The following is a 23,393-nucleotide window of genomic DNA, read 5'->3' on the forward strand; positions in this document are numbered from 1 at the left end:
TCTTGTATCTTATTTTTAAATGTATTTAATTTTTAATGTTATTGTTAAACAAATTTTTCTAAGATATAAATAAAGAATTGGCCAAAAAGACTTCTCTATGTCAATATTAAAGGCTACTAAATGACTTATCCAATCTATACAGCAATGTCTTCATCTGCAAAAATAATTTATTATTTTATTTACAATAATATATTTTATTAATTATTTTCAATTTTTACGTAATATTTATTAAAATATAAATATTTATTAAGGTACTACTTATATAGTATATATAATAAACGCATATTTTATTAAATTTTATTAAAATTTATTATCTTAACCAAGTTTTAAAATGTTTATATTACTTTTATATATTTAAAATAAAGACCTTACGTAGGAATAGTATATATATGGTTATAAACTTAACGTCTATTTGTATATAAGTATATTATATTTTGTCTAAAAATAAAAATATCCATGCTTTATTCAATAATGCTTATTCATTGTTATAAAATAGAATAATAATTTACCCATGTAATTGTCATAATAGTTAAGCAAAATATTGTATCAACTATTAATTAATTAACATAATTAATTATTATTGAAATTTATAGTCGTAAATAGTCTTCATCTACATTAAAAATTAAAAATTTAACGTTATAATAATATAATAATATTTTGTCGCCTATATTTTTTTATTAACAAATAGTACCTTTGATTTAGACAGTTCAAACTGACTGGTAATTGATCAGCAGTTGAAATATGATCCATAACAGTTTCTGATAATGTATACCATTGTGCTACAGGTTTACGAGGATTGTCAAGCATTTCAAGCCAATGATTTTTTCCAATTCCAATAAAATTGGCTCCAATTGCAGTACAACCCATTAATTCATTTGATCCAATTCTTAAAATAATATATACATATATATTATTCAAATAATAATTATTAGTGAAAGTAATAAAAATAACAAATAATTAAACCAATTTAAAGATATATATTTTTTGATATTTATTTTATTTTATTTGCTTAGATGCATATAGATCCAGTAAAAGATGTTTCATTCGTAAATAAAAAAATGTATACGTTAATCGGCTAACTTGAACATATTTATACGTACATGGTAGAAAATTCACACTATTTCATTTTACATTTAAGTAATTCAGTGCGTGTTAAAGGAATTTGTGATAAATATCACTTTTTGAATTACATTTTTATATAAATAAATTACTATTTAAATCATAGTTTCATAGCTATTACTTACAAAATTAATAAATTCTCTCAAAACAATACTCGAGCAATTAATTCAGGATTTAAGTTTTTTTACAGATAGCTCAAATTAAGCACTTCTTCAAAATTTAATGATTAGACTTTAAACATTATAAATTCCTGAAATATACAACGAATACTAAAATAACGTATAAAATATTTATTTAAAATTTGTTGTAAATTAATTTAAAAATAATATTAATAGAAATTATATAAATAAAATTTTATTATATAATAAAAAATTTAGTAATTTGAGATACATTTATCAATTATGCTTTACAACAGAAAATTTTGAAATGAAAATTTTAACACTGTAAAGAATTGAAAGATAATGAATAATTAATTGCATGTAATACAGATTGCAATTCGTGGTAGTATTGCACTTTAAGTATGAGTTCCTCTTTATGGTTCATAAATATTATATTATTTATACATCCGTAAAAAGCTTTAAATTATGCCGTTAGTCAATATTTTTTATCGAACGATCGACGTTCTTTTCAAAAGTAGAATGGTTCAAAAATACGTCTAACAGTTTATTTATTTTTATTTATTTAAGCATAAATAATACTAAGCACACTGGATGTCGAAATAATATCATTTGTAAAGAAATATTCAATAATATCAATTGTACCATTTGGATATCCATTTAATATTAGTGAAATTATACTTGTGTCGATTAACTTGCAGTTCAGAATTTATACGAATATTTACGTATTAAAAAAAGTTGCGTTTAAGGTAAATAATACGGATTTTACTTTTACCATTTTTGTATTTACACAAATAAAATAATGTTTACAGAAGAATCAGTAAAGTTTAAGTAACTTTTAATAATGTTATATAAGAAAATTAATTATAAATGTAATAAGTTTTGATCATACAGAATAATTTTTATAGGATCGTTATATAATATAAATTTTATTAATATTGATTATTAATATTAATATTGATCTATTGCTTTACCTATCATAATCGATTACTTTAATTATGAGACTAACATCCATTATATTCGCAGCTGGAACATCGAAAACAAATGCTTCATTATAAATTGGACATAAGGATCCTTTCTTTACACTAGTCTTTTTCTTTTTAATTCGTTTTCCTTGGCATAATAAATAAATTTTCACGTAGGGATCTGCAGATGAATATACAGCATTAACATAATTTAGAAATGAATTATAATAACATAAAATTTATATTAAAATTTATATATAAATTTATATATAAATATTATATATAAATTTATATTATTTATATTATACCAGATAATCCAGTAATATCCATTTTCTTAAGATTTCTTGCTTTTATTATTGTAAGTGTCAATCGTCCAGCAGTCGGTAAATAGCATAGAGACATCATTAATTCGCCCAAATTAACTTTGTCCTAGTTAATTAAATTAATTACAAATGTATATATTTAAACATTTATTTATTTCCTTTAGTTAATGTTATAATGTTATATATAATTACTGGAATTATTGATAGATAGAAATTTTAATAAATTATATATAATGAAGTAAATGTAATAAATTTAAAAATTCATATTTTATGAAAAATTTGTTTAATAAATGCTTATATGTATTAGATATTAGTTTAATCGTAGTATAAAAGGTATTTAATGTAATGAGTTTTGTTATTATTGAATATACGTTAAAAAAAAAATTTAATATACCTGTATGGTACACATAATATCCATTGTATATTCTATTTCATGGTCGATTTCCGTACAATCACCAAGATCTTTTAACAATACTTGTCCGATTAAGTCATGTCGCGAAAATCGATCAAAGTCATAAACTGAAAATTGTAAATGTCTGTGATGCAAATCTTCATACAAGACACTAAAAAATTATAAATAGTATTAAAACCTTTGAATCAAATAATATCAGAATGATTTGTGTATGTTTTATTTGAAAAAATTACTTGAAAATGAATGTTTCATTAAAGATTGGATTCAAATTTTTTCGATGAACTTTTGTTTGGTATTTTTTTTTTCGATCAGGAAGAAGGTAAATTTTTACATATGGATCACTACTTCCAGAAACATCTTTAACAGGTAATTCTCGAGCTTCCAAAACCTGTACACAAATAAAAAGTGATATACATTTTTCAAAATTCTAATTACATAAAAAATATTAAACATTTTAGTTGATATTATTAACATTTTTAGATATTTTTCAATTAACAAAAATTATGAAGATAGATTTACAGTTTCGTTTTTTATTAAGGAAAATCAACAAATTGAAAGGGGGTATTTATATATAAATATATATCTAATTTATAAATAAATAAAGCAGGTACCGTATAATTATAGTTTCTTTGTATTAATAATAGAATTACATATTTATCTGGATATGATAATCATATATAATTAAACAAATAATTAGAATATTTTTATTCTGATAAATTAAATTTGGAATGGCGAATAATTGTTTTTATAATATTATAATGAGAATGAACTGGGAACATCAATATTGTTTAACATGCTTATGTCATTAAGATCAGGCTAGACCTGTGAACTATGTAAAAAAATTTAATTCATATAATGTCTTTCGATAAAGTAAAATCAAATACTTTCTTAAACATCTGTAAGAAAAGCAGAGAGAAAGAGAGAGAGAGAGAGGGAGAGAGAGAGAGAGAGAGCATTCGCTAAACGTATTTATTTTATGTTTATTCCTCTACTTTGTATTGTACTAGACATTTGTACAATGACTTTTTACCATAAATCTTCTCCTTCATATTTTAAATAAAATCGCTTTCTCTTCTTTCTATATATATTTATTTTCATGTTTGTTCGATTTAAATATTTTTTTCTTTCTTTTCATTTTCATTTTTATGTCTCGAATTCAGAATGTTAGACTTTGATATTAATTTTTTTGTTTTTTAATATGAAGTTCATGTATTTATCATACCTCTATTTGATTAATCTCATTTAATTAGTACCTCGTATTTCTTTTATTTTCTTGGGATTCCTGATGAAGTATTCTTTTTTCTTTATATACACTAGCTGATTTATTACTATTGGTTTTCATGATCATACAGCTAAAGATGCACATTGTTTATTATTTCTTAGTGTTCTTGGAGATCGGTATATGTCGAAAAGCTTATTCTATTTGATTTATTTCTAAAAATTCAACTTTCATTTTGTTAATATCGTTAAGACTTAAGATTATATATTTTGGTAATTTTTATTCATTTAAAACTTTATATTCGTGATCTTATTGAAAATATGAATTGCAGACATGAGATATTTTAAAAACGAAGCTTTCTATGCATTTACATGTTTCTGTAAAATAGTACACTATATGCATTTAATTTTGTAAAAACTTTATTATTTATACATTTTAATAATTTACTAGTTTTTATACAGTCTGATAGTTATTTTCGTTTATAATAGCAATACTATATTTGATGTTATTTAAAAATTAATGGGGAAATTGCAGAATTCTCAAATATGAAAATATTTTTGCATACATGGACAACTATGTTGTAATAAAAATTAGAAAATTATATATAATTACATTAAAAATTATAAACATTATATGGAAAAATTAATATAATATTAATATATAAACTAAATTTGTTTTAATTTTTATTATAAAATAGTCGTTGCCGCAATATTGTAGTAATATTTTTAAAAAATTTTTGATATTTGCTACAAAGTTTGGTGTAATTTTTATAAAAATAGCAATACTGTGAATTTTTCCATTACCAGACAATTATTTATTTTGTTATAAAAAATTACTGACATATTGAAAATTATATAAATTTTTGTTTAATCGAAAAAGAGACAAATACATAAATAGAAAAAGAATTATTTTCTTAAACAAAATATTAAATTAATATAATTTAATAATAAACAATCACTTATTAAATTTAAAGTATTATAAATATTTTGATTATATTAATGCCATATTTACTATTTTTATAATTTTATATTTTATGTAATAATTTGATAAATTTAAAAAAATTAAATATTTTTCTTCGGTTTTGGAAATTTTCAGTAATTTTTTATGTTGATATTTTTAGATTTTCGAAAATTTTATAATATCATAAGTGATTCTGTAAAAGAATAAAGAAAAATAATAATAAAACAATAAAATAGTATCTTAGGATTTTTTAAAAATAAACAGTTAAAGTAGTTATAAATCATTCATTATTTTTTATTAATTACTTAATTCTTTTTTTTTTTAATTTTTTAGTATATTTGTAATGTAAATGTTTCATATTTCGTATAGAATACCATGAGAATTATATAATTTAATTCTAAAACGTTTATTAATAAAATAAAAATATAATACTAATAATATAATACTACTATAATAAAATAATTTTGTAATCAATAACAATTTTGCTAAGCACTTTTCTTATAAATACCTATAATAATTATAAATAGTACAAATAAATAATTTAACAACAATATTCTAATATATTTATTTACCTTTACTACAAGACCTTCGATTTCTTTATCATACCGCAGAGCAAAGTGAAGTTTACCAGCACTGTCCATCTCTCCTGTACTGGAACTATCATTGCTTTCCTGACGTTTGAAATCTTTTTTATAAAGCTCAGGCTAAAATAAATATAAATTCATTATATGAATAACAATATCATACGTTATAAATATAAAGAAAATATTAAAAAATTTTTTTCTATTAATAAATTATACAGTAAAATGTGGTACAATTCAATTAAATAAATTATGTCGTGAAATCTGGTATTTCATAAGAATGTATTTCGTATAATCTAATGTACATTTGTAATAAAAGTCTATTATATATATTTCATGTATTACGAAATTCGAAATATATCGCCTGAATAAATACGAAAAAATTATGTTTAATATAATCGATTTTAATGATTAATAATATGCCCATATCAGCAGCTCAATGCGAAGAATATACAATTAAGTAAGGGGTATAAAAATTAAATGTACTTATAAATATCAAAACTAACTATTACTATATAATTGACATGATAATGAATATTTACGACCAGCTAGAGTTAACTAAATATATTAAAATGCTTATTGAATAAATGTTTATATTTCCTCTTAATATTTTTTATAATGCGCGTTTATGCAGAAAATAAAACTTGGATTTAAAAATATGTAGAAATATCATATTTCTTCAACTTTCATTTTGTTGAATAGAATGTCTTCTTTGCTGGTCGTACTGTTATTTTAATTACTATAAGCCCTAGTGAAATCGATGTTTATATTCATGGAAATTCGACTTTTATGGAAATTATCTTCGTAATTCAATAAAAAAACTAATATCCTTATATATTTACCGACTTTTATAGAAATAAGAATCGCATATTTAAGACATTATTCTGCATGCATTTCTGTATGTCAAATTTTGAGCGTAGCATTATATACACTGTTATCGTCAAAAAGTCTGAACTTACACATACACAAATAATTGTTATCAAAGAATAAGTTGACGTAATGGATAAAGAAATCTTGTGGTAGGAAACCAAATTCGATTATAGAATTTTTTTTTTAATTTAGCCATTTCGGATTTTTTTAATATTTCTACATTTTGTTATGTTAAATCATGTTAAATGAAAGTTGGTTTCCATTTTTTATGTTGGCAGTGTAATGCCAAGTTTCAATCAGTATTTACTTATCTAAAAAAGAATATCTCAAATGCACTTGAAACATGGATTCAAGTGATGATAACTATTCCATTTTTAGTGTTGTATTTACGACAAATAACACAGAGCTTGGAAGTAAAGTTTTTCCTATGACTGCTTCATAAAGCTCTCAATTGCCTCAAAAATAATAAAGTTTACTGTTAGATGAAAATCTCGTGAAAATATTATTTGAAGAGTAAACATTGTAAAGACGATGGCGGGTATTTTGTTGCTTATCTGAATATTACTGTCTAATTGCTGCTTTTGATATAAATAAAACAAAACATTTTTCAGTTTATTTCTAAATCGTGAAGAATAAGAGGAATATAGATTTTGATAATATAATAGAATGTTTAAATTATCTTTAAAAATATTGGTTTACAATAGTGCTATATTTTCTAGAAATTATATACACATTTAAAATAAAGTAAAAGCCCTCGTCATGAGAATAGAGGGATTTATGAATGACCAAAATAAATGCCTCGAATTGGATTAGGCATGTTTCCAGACTTTATACACATACCTCAATTATTATGAGCAGTTTGTTATAATTATTCTTAACATTTATTAAGAGCAATTCAGAGCAATTAATAGTAATAAAGTATTATTAAAAAATATATACCGTTTGTATACTACATAGGTGTAATTGTCATTCTACACCTAATCGCTTATAATATAAATTAAACACTGTGGAGTTATTATATTGTATATATTTATTTTTTATAATTTAATTACTTATCTCAATATGTTATAATGTTAGTGATACATTATTATAGGCGATAAATACATAGGTGGTTGTGGGAATGTCGGGAGAGAATTGAAAGACTACGACATGAATAACGGAGGTGAGAATTAGCTATAAATTTTATTATTTGAACGCGCATAAATTATAATATGAGAAACACGTGTATATAAAGTATGAAACTGTATGATTCAAATAAATAAATAAATACCTAATGTTTCGATACAAATTTAATTTTCATATCAGCAATCGTATAATTTTATAATTTAAAAAATGAAATTTAGTCTTTCAATATTCAAATAATGATTTTATTACTACCTTTTGAATTTCTCAGTCATATATTTCTATTATACGATTTATGATACTAGCAAGTTAAAATTAAGAGATTAAATTTTAATACTATTTGATGGTATCACAAAGTCGATAGTGTTTCCACAATAAAAGAGCAGTAGGGGGCTTCCGTGAATATAAAAAATTAAAAGCAATAAAGACAATAGATACAAAGATATAATAATCGAGAATAAAATTGAAATAAGTCGAGCCAATCTCTTGCGAACAAGACAGGCTAAAGCCAATAATCGTTGCTATTTCTCGGCCGCAATGTGTCGGTTGAGTGTCCGATAACGTCAGCTATCATTATTCTGGCAACATGAGTACCTCATTATAGATTTAGTAATTCAATATTTTTTAAAAAGTTTACATTTTTTTTTATTTATGATATCAAAAAACCATTCTAATTGTACTATCACTTGCTTAATTATATTAATTTATATTAAAAATTATAAAAATATTATTGACAAAATATTTATAATTTAACAACTATTAAATTCACAATTAAAACTCATACACATTGATATCGTTTTTTGCATATTCAATTCAGTTTAATTTTAATTCACGAAATAAATTGATATTATCATATAAATTTTAATATAAAATTTTATAATAATTGATAATATCAAAATATATAATATAAAAGGTTATAAAAAATTATCAAACTTACTTTAATAAGGCCAAGACGTGAATCTCTGCGATTTTCTAACCTACAAATACTAAATTTGATATTTGGTAAATCAAGTCGGTGTGGTAGCTGTCGTTGAAAGGTTTGATGTCTCATGGGAACAATAGGTAATGTTGTTTGCCGTAGCACCTTATTTGAATGTAAAATAATAATATATTTAAGTATGTTTAAAATAAAACAATAAAACAATAGTGGATCATTAGCGGTAAATAGCTTATAACATAAAACAGGAAAATTTGTGAACATAGATTTAAATAGGAACATATTTTTTAATTATATATTTTATTCACTATGGACAGTATATTATGCTATTATATATAGTTTTGGATAATATTTATTATATTTATTTAATTTTTTAAAACAGATATATTATTTTGTCATAAAAAGGAAAATAGAAATTCGAATAATCTGAAATTTCATGAAGGCAGAATTTCATATCATATATTACTGTGTAAAAATGTAAATAATTGGACATCTTTATGATAAATATATATTTTATTATGTATTTTATTTAAAATATGTATTTCAATCCTAGCGTTAATAAGCATTAGTAATTAAAATTATACCTACACACACACATATTTTGTATTAAAATATTTATTACATTTTCATTAAAATTAAAATTTATAATGGAAAGTATTTTCTAAATTAGATAGTCTAACAAGTCAAATTATTATTGTGTCGCAACATACATGGAATTTAAATGTTAATCATTACGTATTTTATTAATTGTCAGAAAATCTTATTAATTTTTTCCAAATCCGGATGAAATTTTGTAATTCACATATCATTTTTGCTCTGTTATAGTGTAGTTATTATCTTTCCATACTATAGTTTGATTATTAAATAGTTTTTAAATATTATTTAATGATATTCTTTAAGTATGCTTTAAATATGTAAATTAAATGTAAAAAAATTATTTTCAAATCAATTAACTGCAGAAAATACATTAATGAAATCATTCTTACTAAGTAATTATTGATATTAATATAAATAGAAAATGTAAATATTATACTGGATATGAATAGTATCAATATAATTACTCGTCGAATATATTATAGCTAATAATTATAGCTAATAAAAAAGAATACTTAATAAACATAAATTTATACATTTTATAAATCTTTTATAAAACATATATCAAGCTTTAAATTGAATTTTATATATAATAAATAACATTAATTCTAATGTATTAAATGAAAATTAGACATATTTTAGAGAGAACTTTTCTTCCATATATGAAAAAATGATAAAACTTTGACATATTATGAAATAATCGATGATATATTAATGTAATATATGTTCGAATGGATGTATTCAAATTTATTTATATGATATGATTATTATGATACGTAGTATTTCAAATATTTTTAAGTTCATTTTGCAAATTTTTTAGTAAATGTGCATTTAATTGATTTAAAAATATTTTTTACTGAATATATTACATCTTTCATTATTTTACAGGTGTTAGATAGGTAGCCATTAATAAACAACAGCTTATTTTATTAAAACTATAATCAGATTCATATAAATTCAAACTATTATTAAATAATAAATATTAAATTTACAAATATTTTATTCCTATAAAAAATAATAAAAAATAATCTATAAAATACCGAGATTTATCAAAAAAACTTTACCTTTTTAACATCCTTTTGTTCCTGGACATATTCATGAGTAACTGGCTCAGACTGAAGATCAGGTAATGAATGACTGATGCGTATAGCAGACTTCTGTGAAAATTCATGCTCAACATCATTTTGATCATTTTGACAGTATGTTCCCATAAGCCATCGCCATGTAGTTGAGCATTGGAAGCTCACAGCAGCAAGCAGTACAGCCGCCATAAGCACTACACTGACTCCAATTAATATTTGATATGAAAAATTTTTCGTGCCTTCCTCCACTATAATATTAAAAGAATATAATTAATTGAATAATGTTAAATTAAGAAATTTTCAGAAAATTAAACATAATACGCTTTTAAATGATTAAATTTTTTACTATAGTATATATTACTTTATGACTTTAAACCAATTTTATGACAATTTTATTTTGTAAAAAATTAATTACATAGGTAAAATAATATAATGAACAATATAAAATAATTTTTTTTTACATATTAATTATGGTTGTAAAATGGAAATTTCAAATTAAAAAAAAATAATTTCAAATTAAAAAAAAAATTTATAATATTGAAAAGCTATTACAAATTTCTACATTTTTAAAGAAGTTATACGATTACTAAATTTAAAACAATCGGTAAAATTTTCTGTCAAAAGATATATGAATATTAAAAAAATTATTTTTTAATAATGTTTAACATCTGAACGTCAACTTATATATTTTTATAAAAAAAATATATAACGAAATATAACGAAACTTAATATATTTCAGGAGCGTTATAAGATGTGCATTTAAATATGTAAATTACTTATGTAATAAACAACTAATTGATCATTTGTAGTGTTACATTTTTTATTTTTTCATTTTCTAACAATTATAAATAATTACATTGTATAAAATTCCATATAATATTCCATATAATATAATATAATACATTAATGTTGAATAAAACTTATAAAACCTTAAAATTTGGTGAGTGAATTAACGTGGTGATTGTTCAATTAATTTAAAACGAAATTAAATTTGGGTATTTAAGTACATTTTCAAAACAGGCTATATTTTATTAAATATTATTATATATTTATTAATTTTGTATGTATTATCAATAATATTTTTAAATAGTTGAATGTAGATATTAGAATATAGATGAAATTTTATTGAGTCGGAATCATTGGTTTTTAAATTATAATTATTATTTATTCGTAAAGTGAAAAGACTAATATAATATACATTTTTAATCCTTAGGCATATAGATAAACAGATTATTAAAAGAAACTTTTCTTGTTCTATGAATTTGTTTTCTATAATTTTATAATCTTCTATAGATTTTAGAATTCTATTTATTCTATAAATCTTCTATTCATTTTCTGTAAATGAGTTCCATACTTTCGTAATTGAGTTTAATATAAGATAATATATCATAAGTTACTTACTAAATAAAAATGTTTAAATTAATGAAAATTAACTAGAAAATTTTAATTAAAGTATCACATTATTTGCAGCAATAGTACTAACGATGTATGGCAGAAATGCTCATACTATATATATATATGTATATACACATATACTGGTATATCTATGAAGTGAGTTGTATTAAATCAAGTTGCAGAATCGCTAATAAGAAAGTATAATTAAGAAGGTATTTAGAGTATTAAAAAATCCGATATTCTATTGCATATGGAATGCATAGATAATAAATTTTATGTGTTTCACTTTACAAATAACTATAATAGAACTTTGAAATGTTATTTCGTAGGAATTTTCAGAAATATTTTTTTTTGGAAATGTATTATTATGAATTTTTAAATAAAGCTATTTGCTTTCCCAAATTAAAATATTGTATAAACTCAAAATTAATTCACGCAATTATTCACATATAAATTTTATGTATAAATAATATATTATGTGTAAACAATTATGTAAATACAATTATGTATAAAATGTTTAAATAATAAACTATCACAAATTTATTATAATTAATCATTTAATAATGATTTATAATGTAATTTTTTACAATATATCTCAAATTATTCATAAAAAACTATGATATTTTAATATACTTCTCTATTTCTTGAACATTATAGTATTATTTTAATTTAAGATAATTTAAAGAAAATAAAATCTTAATTTGAATAAATCCAATTATACAGTATTTTAATTGATACGGAATTACATTGATTGTTTAAATATTTTTTTTTTATATTAATAGAATTAAATATCCAATAAGTTACTGTAAGATGAAAATTTTAAACTGGCATTTACTAAACAGATATGATAAGGGCAAATTTTTATTTAAAAAAATGTCATTTAATAATTTTTATTTATAGTGATTGCTTACATTAAATTAAATTAATCATTAGAAATTTGTTCTCTTCTACGATATTTAATTTGAAAAATATTTTTATTCCGCTACTGTTAAAAATTTGAAGGGAAAGATATATTGGTCGTTTGAACTGAATAAGTGTTAAATATTGGTTAAATATAATTATTATCCAGCAAAATTATTAAAAAAATCTCAGTTTATTATATTTTTACCTTTGTAATGGTGACAGTTTCCCCAGACTGATCAGCATCAGGATTCGTTGGAAGGGAAAAGAAATAAATTTAATCAAAGTTTTATGATAAAAAAAACTATCCTTTATTGCCTTAAAACAGGTGTATGTGTTTCTCCGCATAGATGGCTTACTCCTAAAGCAAATACGTATAATAGAAAAAAATTAGTTCACAAAACAAAAGACTTTATCATATATAATTACATGATTAATTCATTTGGAAGTATAATAAAAAAAAGAAAGAAAATCCGTTAAGTATTGCATTTAATAATAAATAATTCTCTACATTTGAAACAAAATAAAAACTATTAACAATACTAGTGCTATAAAAGGAATATTTTGTTAATAAAATTATTTATTAACATAGTAGTAGAAAGATAATCATGGAAAATTATAAGAAATGTCTATTATATACAGTTATAAAAAATATTAACGTCTTTGATGATAACAAGACAAGTAAAATTAATAAAGTATAATGTTAAAAGAATTAATATATGTAACGATAAAAGTAAAGTAAGACTTTTTATATCAATAATATTCTTAACACAACAGAAATGGATATTATTCAGCTTATTTTTTATTACCAACCAAAAAAAAAATGAAGTGGTAGGAAGAGAAGTGTTTGGGCATCGCCAATTCTTCGCATAGCGGTAATAACAAAAAAAGTCAGCAAAATTATAAATTGAAGTACTACGTGGGATAAAAAATCTTGAGGTCACTAATGAAAAAAGTGCAATTATTTCGATATAGTTGAAAAATAGTGTACAAGCCTGTTTTTATTATTATTTATAAACTGATAAAATCACTGCTAAATTTGAATTATTTGTTTTGAATTTTAAAGGGAAACATAATGTCAATAAATATATTATTGGCGCGTAATGTTATTTTTACTCCTATTTCGACTATTTTAATCATTTCATAAATTTACAATTCACTATAATTTTCAGTAATTTATAATAAAAATACAATAGCATGCATTAATGTAAATTTGTTAATTATTAAATTTACGTAGATCAGTTAAATAGATTTAGATTTGAATAATATAAAAATTTTAGGAACAACGATCATAAATATTAATATTATAACATCAAATCTATTTTTTAACAATAAAATATTTAAGTAAAAATGAAAATGAATTTTTAAATTTCAAGTTTAGATAATTTTCTAAAAAATTATTAAAAGAATATTAATTATACAATTAATGATTTTAAACTACAAAATTTATGTAAAAAATATTAAAACTTAGAAACTGTAGTTATATACCATATGCAAGTGTAAAAAGATAACATCATTAGAAGAGATTTAATCTTTAGAAGTCTTCCTCGTTGTTAGTGTATTGCTAGCAAAATGTTATTATGTGTCACAGGGCCAGTGGGATTTTTATATTTATCAGTTACTGAACACAAGTTACTTACTTACTAACGTTAGCTGACTTCGACTGGAGGTAAAGATCATATACTGCTATATCTCAGGATATTCATGGGCCTCAAAAAAATGCAGGATGGCTAGCATCGATCGTATTTGGGAATTTTCTGAAACCTCTTGGTTGTTCATGTACAGCTTTAATATGTTGGTATTCGTTACAACTTACCTCGTAATTTGAAAGATTTCAGTTATTATACGAAAAAAATCAACACTGTTTCTGTACCTTCATAAGCAAGATTATTTATCCTCGTATTCATCGCAGAGTTTGCGCATTTCATCTATTCATTTTCTATTTATGCATTTTATACGAATAAGTACAATTTATTTAAAGCAAAAAACTTTATGTTAAATAGAATTTTAAAATGTACATGGTTATTATTTTAATTATATTTAACTGTATTGTAATGGTATTATTTGGATAAGACTTATTTGAGAATCATACTCAATAGCGAAATTTTATGTAATTACTGAATAGCTGATAAACATGGAACTTTTATGAAAACATATATACATATATATATTTATACTAGTTTTTTCAATACAATCTAGATTACCTTTAATTAGTAATTTTTATTTATTGAGTTTATGTATTAAAAGGTCTTTTATGCAATTATAAAATATCTTACCTATAAATTCTCTTGAAATAAAACAAGAAAAAGTCTTAATTTTTTATTGACAGTACTCAAGATATTTGTTTGCAGAAGTCCACAATAAAACGCTCGGTTGCCGATGTTAAAATCACCATGTAAGTGAGCAATTACGTACGTCTGGTCAGCTAACTAATGAGTATTTTTCTACACGCAATAAAATGCGCATCGAGGTGTAAGACTAAAAGCCTTATTGGGAGGCCCACAGTTCTTCGTATTGCTAGCGTTCTTAGATTCTATTTCTATGATCTTTTCTGTCTGTAGCAGAATTGTCTGTACATTAAATAATTTCGAATTTTAAAAACGATTTTAGACTGTTACTGGACCAATTTTTATTTGTGGTAAAATTACTTAAATAAGGCGTTAAATTTGCAAAAGGCAAAATAGGTACTATTAATTAAGTATTTGTATGTATAAAATGTTATGATATAATATAATGAAAGACATATAAAAATTTAAAGTACTTTATTTAGTAATAGTAATACTTTTATACAGAATTTGCATTAGTATAGAAATTCTATGAAATGTTATGTAATAATATTTAAAAAAATACTATTATATATTCTACTATAAAAGTAAAAATTTTAAATATTAATAAAGAGATTATAACATTTAAAAATAGTCTATAATACTTCAGTTGTCATATTAGAAACAGAAATATTAAGTATGGAATATTAATTATCTCAGATTCCATCTCACCAACTTCAAACTATATCATAATCAATATCATCAATACTAAATCAATTATCATTTGTATGGAATAATAATTTATATGCGTGAATACATGTGTAGATAAAGTAACAATTTGAATACCATTAGTCCTTTATATATGAACGAATGAATAAATAACGAACATTAAAATGTTGAATATGATGGATTAGGAAGAGTTGTAATCTAGTCCACGATATTAAAATTAAATTTGCAGACTTTGCTAAAATCATTTTCTTATTGTTTCAGAAAATATAAATTTATATTATATTAGTTTCAATTATATTATATTAATTTATTTATATTATTATTATATCAGAAAATATAAATATAAATTTTTCTAAGTCTTTATACATAAATACATTTTTAATTGTATACATTAAAATGTATAAAAATACAACAAAATTTTAACTTTTTTTTTATATATCTTAATTACAAGTTTAGATATTCTTTTTATAATAATAATCTATTTACCATTAATATCATTATTTACATAACTATATTTGATTTTAAAAAGTGTAAAAAATTGGTATTTCATAGAGAATGGAGTAAATTTTACTTTTTAAAGGCATAAAATGTTATATGAAAAGATATTGAGAAAATACAGAAGCAAGATGTGATTTCAAAAGGGATACAATATAAGGAAACCTACGTTATTTATACATTTATTAATGGTTACAATAGTTTTTTAAGTGTATTGAAATGATAAATATAATCTAATATGATAAATATAATAATATGATAAATATAATATAATATTCAAAAATAGTTTAACTATGAAAATATCAAGTAAACATACCGTTATTTATAAATCAAAAGTGTATTAATGATTTGATTGAACTTCCTATGCTTGATTTTGATTTGAAAATATTTTTTAGTTAACATAAAAATATATGAAAATAGTAGTTCAGTCCATAATAATGCATCTTATTTATTTTATACAATTGGTCACTGTAACACTATAGAAATCTTATATAAATAATTAAATTCAATTCATTTGCAACATGAAATAAAATCGCATTTAAATATATTTGAATATATTTTATATTTCAAGTATGCTAGATCACGTATGCAATACTTGTATGCTTGCGAGTACGCATGCGCACACGCGTGCATGCACAGAGTCAGAGAGCGACCGAGAGCGACTGATTGAAGGGGGGTATACGCAAAGGAATACACAGATACAAATTAAAGATATTAATGTTAACAAAAATTAATATTCTACAAATTTCCTGCTGCAAAAATATTAATATATTATCTAAAACAAAAATCTGCAATAACAATAGTCAGTTAAATACATATTAAACTGTATTAATAATATTATAGTATTATAATATTATAATAACATTTTAATCTAATTCTATATTTGGATAATAATCTTTCCCATAATAATCCATTAAATTGAAAAACATTTTTCTAGTATAATTATTGTGTTTCTTCGAAAAACTATCTGATAGCTATAGCTACTTAGCATTTTAAATAATATATAATATCTTTGAATAGTTATTATATAATAATATATCGTATTTCAGCCAAAAATGTCTAAAACAAAAAGAATATTCATTTTCTATTGATAAAATTCATATTAAATAATGGAATAAACAAAAATTTCATGAGAGTTTCTGCGCAGTAAAGTTTTACTCTGTATGAATGATGAAAGAGAAAGAGAAATAAATAGATAAATAGAAAAGCTATGATATTTCTATATGTATTAAAGTCACGGCCTAAAGAATCCTTGCCTCAAATATTATAAATATAATAAGTACAATGATAAATAAAATAATTAATTATTATTGTGCAAAAATCTACCTTATGCTATATGATTCAAAATAATATTTACTGTCGAATATATTAATTTATTAAAATTTTTATGACACTAATTCATTTATCAAATTTATAATTGATCTTATAAAAACTTAAAAATGGTTTTATACCTTCTATTCATCCATCGTTATTAATTATTAAATAAATATTTAAGGCTTAATTTTCTTTAAATTTTTTATTCCATTAAAAATTCAGAATAGAATAAATGCATATTTAAGACATTTTGAGTCATTAAAAGTAATAAATTTCCTTTTTATGCGATATATATGACTTATAATATTAATAACAAAAATTTATAAATGTTTAAATATGAACCTAAGGTTTTAGAAAAATAAAGTTTTTATAATTCTTCATATTAGATATTTTGGTTGCATATTTAAAAATTAATGTTTACATGTTTTCTTTTATAAAAAAATTGAAAAGACCAGTTATTTATTTCATTACTTTTTATATTTTTTATATAATTTTCTATTATTATTTAATTTAAATTTACTATCTACTATAATTAATATTAAAGTAATATGTTGAAAAAATGATAATAAGTAATTTAAATTAAACATTAGTTTTACATATCAAATAAATAATTTGATTTTTTGCTTTAAAAATTTATGTTTCTCTTATAATATATCTAATACAACAGTTACAAGGTTAAAATTATTTAGAATTATAATAAGTATTAACTTAAATAGTTGTCAAAGATAATTAATAAAGGTGTATCTAAACAATTGTATACATTATTTTCTTTAAAAAAAAATTTAAAAAATTTAACTGTTCTATAGACGGTTTAACTTAAATATTTCGGTTTTTAAAAAATAAAAATAAGAAACTTACATTGACGTATAATTGTAAATTGATATGAAACACTATAAACATCATTTTTTATTTTTAATTTGGCAAAAATATTAATTATGTATCATTTAAAATATCTTTTATTTACTAGCATGAATATAAGAAATATAAATAAATGAATAAGAAAAGTATTAATATATCATATTAATATGATCAAATTATATATTTTAATTTAAAATTATACACATATTGTATATAAAAATAATTGATATTTTTTTATTAAAATAAATTAATTTTTATTTATATTAATTATTATTTGTTTACTTATAATTATTTATTATAATTAGTAAGCTTTTATAATTTTATATACAACTTATTAAATTTTGACTGATAATTACAAGATTTATTAATATTTTTTAGAAATTCTAAGTAAACTTTAATACAGATAATTTTTTATATTTTTCTAATACCTTGGAAAAGTTAACTTACTTTTATAACTTTTTAACAACTTTTTCTCAATTAAATGATTAATTAATCGTTAATAATTAGGAAGACAAAAATTTGATTTTTTTAGGTAAAGAATTCTAATTAGCTAAAAAATATTTATATTTAAAAATTTATTGGGACTGGTGATTAATTTTTCAATTCTAATTCAATTCAAATTTTGTTATTAAATTAACAAAGAAATAAAATAAAGTATACAAGAACTGTAATATATCCATTATAAATACAATTAATTAATAATTATATAAATATCTTCTCTTTTACAAATTAAAAAGATGCATAATTATTAATTTATTATATCATTTTGATGAAAGTTTTCAAATAAGGTTTTTCAAGTGAATAATTTAAAAGTATTTTAATCAAAAATAAATTTTAATAATATACAAAGACTTATTAATTCTATTATAATATGGTTTCAATAATACTATTATTGACGTTCTTGGTATATACATAATGTTACCATCAGTATGTGTAAATTATTTAGAATCTGTTCAAATATCTTGGATGCAAATTGAAGCAAATTGAAGCAATTTGACATAAAGTTTATTGCTATTAGACTATGCGTTTTATGTGCATTTCTTTGACAAGATACAAATATTTTATAAAGTAATTATTATTTTCTTAAGAATATTAATTATAATATAGTAAGAAATTAATATTTTATTAAGTAAAATGTTTATATTTTATAAATAAACTTTTATTATTATTGTATTAATTTATCATATACTATATTGATTATTAAATTTTACTAATATATTCAATTTTATTTTAAAGAAAGCATTACAGTGTAAAAAAATATTTTTTTATCAAGATTAAATTAACCAAAATTTCCTATATTGTATATTTTTTATAAACTGTGTAAATATATCAGTTATATAGATTTATAGATATATAGATTTATATATATATATAGATGTACATATATATATATATATATATATATATATATATATATATATATATATACATATATATATAACACAATTTTGATACTATTTTTAATATAAAAACTTTTACTTATTGTAAATTAATATTATTTAATACAAGAAATTTATAAAATTTAATGGAATATGAGAGAGATATTTTAATTTAAAAATCAATAAAGTAGATTCAATTGAAATAACTCAATTAAATATCAAGTAGTTGCCTTGTTACATTCTGATACTTAAATTGGAGGAATTATTTGAATAGATAAATGAATAAATATAATTCTAGGAATATAAAATATATAAGTTATATTATTACAAAAGAAATATGAAAAGTATAATCAAAATGATAAAAGAACATTAAATGAAAACAAGTTTGTGCACTATTAATATGTTTTATAGCAACATCTACACTTACGTATAGTCATTAGAGAAAAGATGTCATTTTTTCGGTAATATTTAATATTCTTTTACAGTATGCTCATTAACGATATTAGAATTTTAAAATTATAAAAGATTATAATAAATAAAAAAAGTAGCTCATGATACTTTCTAATAGTCATGTTAAAAAATAAAAATTATACGTTTAATTTTTAATACATTTTAAATATATCCAAATAGATAAAAATATTTATTTGGTATATTCATGTTTTCAAACAGACATTACAAAATATTATTTATTGTAAAATTTATAAACAAATTGTAAGCTATCAAACGATTATTTTTGATTAGGAATTGAGAATTTATTATTCATTAAAAAACACTGCAAATGACAACCATTAAATATGAAGTTTATAGATAAATAATAAATTAAAATATAATCAAGAGAGATAAATACATAAATATTTAATTAATAATTTTTCCGTATTATTGAATGAAAGCAATTAATCATATATTTTTGAAGATTCGAAAGAATAATTTTAGATAAAAAATTAATTTTTTCAATAAATATATTGATTAAAAAATATTATTTAATATATTAAATAATGGAAATCTAATAGTAAATAATCTAAATATAAAAAATTGATAAAACCAAAAATTTTAAATGTATCAAGTAAATATTAAATTTCATAAGTATTGTTAATACAACTTAAAAGTTGAAAATATCGTAAAAAATGAACACTAAACGTAACATTAAAATCTATTCAGTTACAGAATGCAAAATTACATATAAGTCTAATTTCGAAATATGTATATGACATTAGTATTACATATTATATAAAATAGACGTATTATTTAATAAACAAATTATATTTTTAATATCTTTTTATACAGTTTTTATTAATTATTTTAAATTTCGTAATAATGTATATGACATTATTTACTAATTATGTATGCGTATGTATGCTTCCATCTATATTCATTTCTATATACGTATATGTACCCAGACACCTGTTAGCTACTAGCGTGGCTTACTATGTGCGTTTCACTGGGGGATTTTCCGAAGTGATGACGTATACCAATTACTTATAAATAATTATATACACATTTATATTTTATAATTTTGACAGTTATTTTGAAGGTATATTCCCATAAAAACTATTTTAGAAAATTCATTAAATACAAGAAAATATATCCGAAAAAATAAATTTAAGATCAAATTTAACATGCTTTAGATAACAACTTACCTGTATTAATTTGAAGTGAATTATTGGTTTCTTCATTTAATATAATTGTTTCCTTTAATATGTTATCCGGAACCAACTTTATAACTTCCATGTTCGTGCTTTTTTAACATTTATTTTGTCACTCTTGTAATCATTCACATATGCATATGTATACTCTATTTTTTGCACTCTTCCTTTCTTGAAATAAAAATATTGTTTGCAATAAATAGTTTAAATAATGATGACCATATTTCAAAGTTATTAACACGTACGAAATTAAACGGTGAATTTATAAAGAGATATAGCTACTCAAATTTTGTTAATAAATAGAAAATTAATGAGATTAATTTTAGAATTTTTCCCGCTTTGAAAGTAATGCTACTTTAGATATCAAATAACTACATGAGTAATAACAGAATAGAGATGAGGCTAGTCAACATCGAAGGGTACGTGCATTTTCACGTCACAAGTGTGTGCGCAGGCGCTTCGTTATGAAAATATATTGTTATACAGAAACAGAAGAAGTAAATAGAAAGAGATTGTAGCGTGGGAGGGCGGGAGGACGAGCGAGAGAGAGAGAGAGAGAGAGAGGGAGGAGTGAGAAATTGAAAGAGACGGTATGTATATAAGCTTAAACTGAAACAGGACAAATTTTCCAAGGATATAACGAAACGGAGGTCTCATGCCTTCCTAGTGTTAGTAATGTACATGCATGCACGCATGCGTGGGAAGCCAATAAACAAATAAGAGTAGGTATCGGCTTCCTTGCATAAGTTTTTACATTAACTATGTAAGCATAATTGCAAATAGATTTTATTGCATAAGTAAAAGCATTGAATTAAACACTGAACGAGGGTAGAATTAGTATTGAGTCGAAAAATTGGAAACGAAATGTGTATAAATGCAAGAAACTGGTGCGAGTGATACACAGGAACAACAGAGATAACGAGGATCAAGTGTTTCTCGGTGAAGGTCACAAACTTTAGTTTCCCAATGATTAACTCCATTTGGCCTTCCCCTCATATCTGATTCTCGTTTATTCATGGTCGCGTAGAGGCTTCTCTTTTCAAACTGTTGCGCACATGCTTATCATTCTTATCACTTTTTTGTAGTTCTACTGTTCATTTAAAGTAGCTACTATTAACTAATTTTATAATTTAATTTTTCTCTATCTCTATGCACAGACTAACTATTCTTTAATTTTATGATATTTTTAAAGAATTTTTATAATATTATTATACGACGATTTATTTTGTTTTTATTTTTAGATAATTTAAGAGGACTTAACTTACAAATTAACTATTTTGATATTATTTATGAATAAATAAATAATACAACATTATTTTATACGATTCTCTGCAAGTTAAAATTTTTATAAACTAAAATTAAAAAAAATACAAGTGTTTTCATATTATAAAAATTTATTTTGTAATTCGCAAATTTATTTCCTTTATTAAACTGTATTAATATATTAAAAGTACTTTGCATCGGATTTATAATTTAGATTTTAAATTTAGAATATATAAATTATTTCTAATAAACACTAAACAAAATTTCTAATTTAAAATATTTTAAAAATTATAATATGTGTGAGTTCATTTAGAAGTTATATTGTTAACTAATATTTTTATAAAAAAATTGGACAAAAAATTAACCAATTCATTTCTTGCAAATTATTTATATTTTATACAGTAAAAATCAGTTAATGTATTCAGCCTTCGGATTACGGATAGCAACTCGACAGGTTCCGTTAAATTTCCTAACTGTAACAGGATGTCAATATAAATAAAGAAATATTTTCTATTATTTTTATGCAGTTTGTGTTTATTTTTATATAATTTGAATTAATATTTTTCTAATATTAAGATCTTTAATATTATTTAGATATTTTAAAATAATATTATAGTATTCATACTGTTAATATGCATTAGTGAATCCAAAATTAAATGTTTCTTAATATTCTTATGCCTATATTCTTTCATTTTCTTATGTTTAATATCTATCAAATTTTTATATGAAATTTATCGAAATTTCCATTTTTTCTAGTAAAACAGAGATAAAATTTCGGACATTATAATGTAATAAATAAAAAAAAGAAATTTCAGAAATCTTTTACATTTCCATAAATTTTCTTTGTACTATA

The 23,393-nt window shown here is 21.4% G+C and overlaps 1 protein-coding gene across 2 annotated transcripts; it reads right to left on the reverse strand.

Moving 5' to 3' along the window:
- Window positions 1-592: 592 nt before the first annotated feature.
- On the reverse strand, window positions 593-21,432 carry LOC105363406 (synaptotagmin-10). Of its 2 annotated transcripts, XM_011501086.1 has the most exons (11): window positions 14,236-14,307; window positions 12,804-12,956; window positions 10,283-10,548; window positions 8,625-8,771; window positions 5,687-5,818; window positions 3,169-3,323; window positions 2,918-3,086; window positions 2,509-2,629; window positions 2,210-2,381; window positions 692-886; window positions 593-610 (listed from the first exon to the last, which is right to left on the reverse strand). In XM_011501086.1, the coding sequence occupies exons 3-11, from the start codon at window positions 10,487-10,489 to the stop codon at window positions 607-609; spliced, it is 1,302 nt and encodes a 433-aa protein (XP_011499388.1). In that variant the 5' UTR covers window positions 10,490-10,548; window positions 12,804-12,956; window positions 14,236-14,307; the 3' UTR covers window positions 593-606. The 2 variants fall into 2 exon arrangements, with proteins under 2 accessions (XP_011499388.1, XP_011499387.1); XM_011501085.1 differs by lacking the exons at window positions 12,804-12,956; window positions 14,236-14,307 and adding an exon at window positions 21,272-21,432.
- Window positions 21,433-23,393: the final 1,961 nt, after the last annotated feature.

Source organism: Ceratosolen solmsi, unplaced genomic scaffold (genome assembly GCF_000503995.2).
Source record: "Ceratosolen solmsi marchali unplaced genomic scaffold, CerSol_1.0 scaffold57, whole genome shotgun sequence".
NCBI lineage: Eukaryota > Metazoa > Arthropoda > Insecta > Hymenoptera > Agaonidae > Ceratosolen > Ceratosolen solmsi.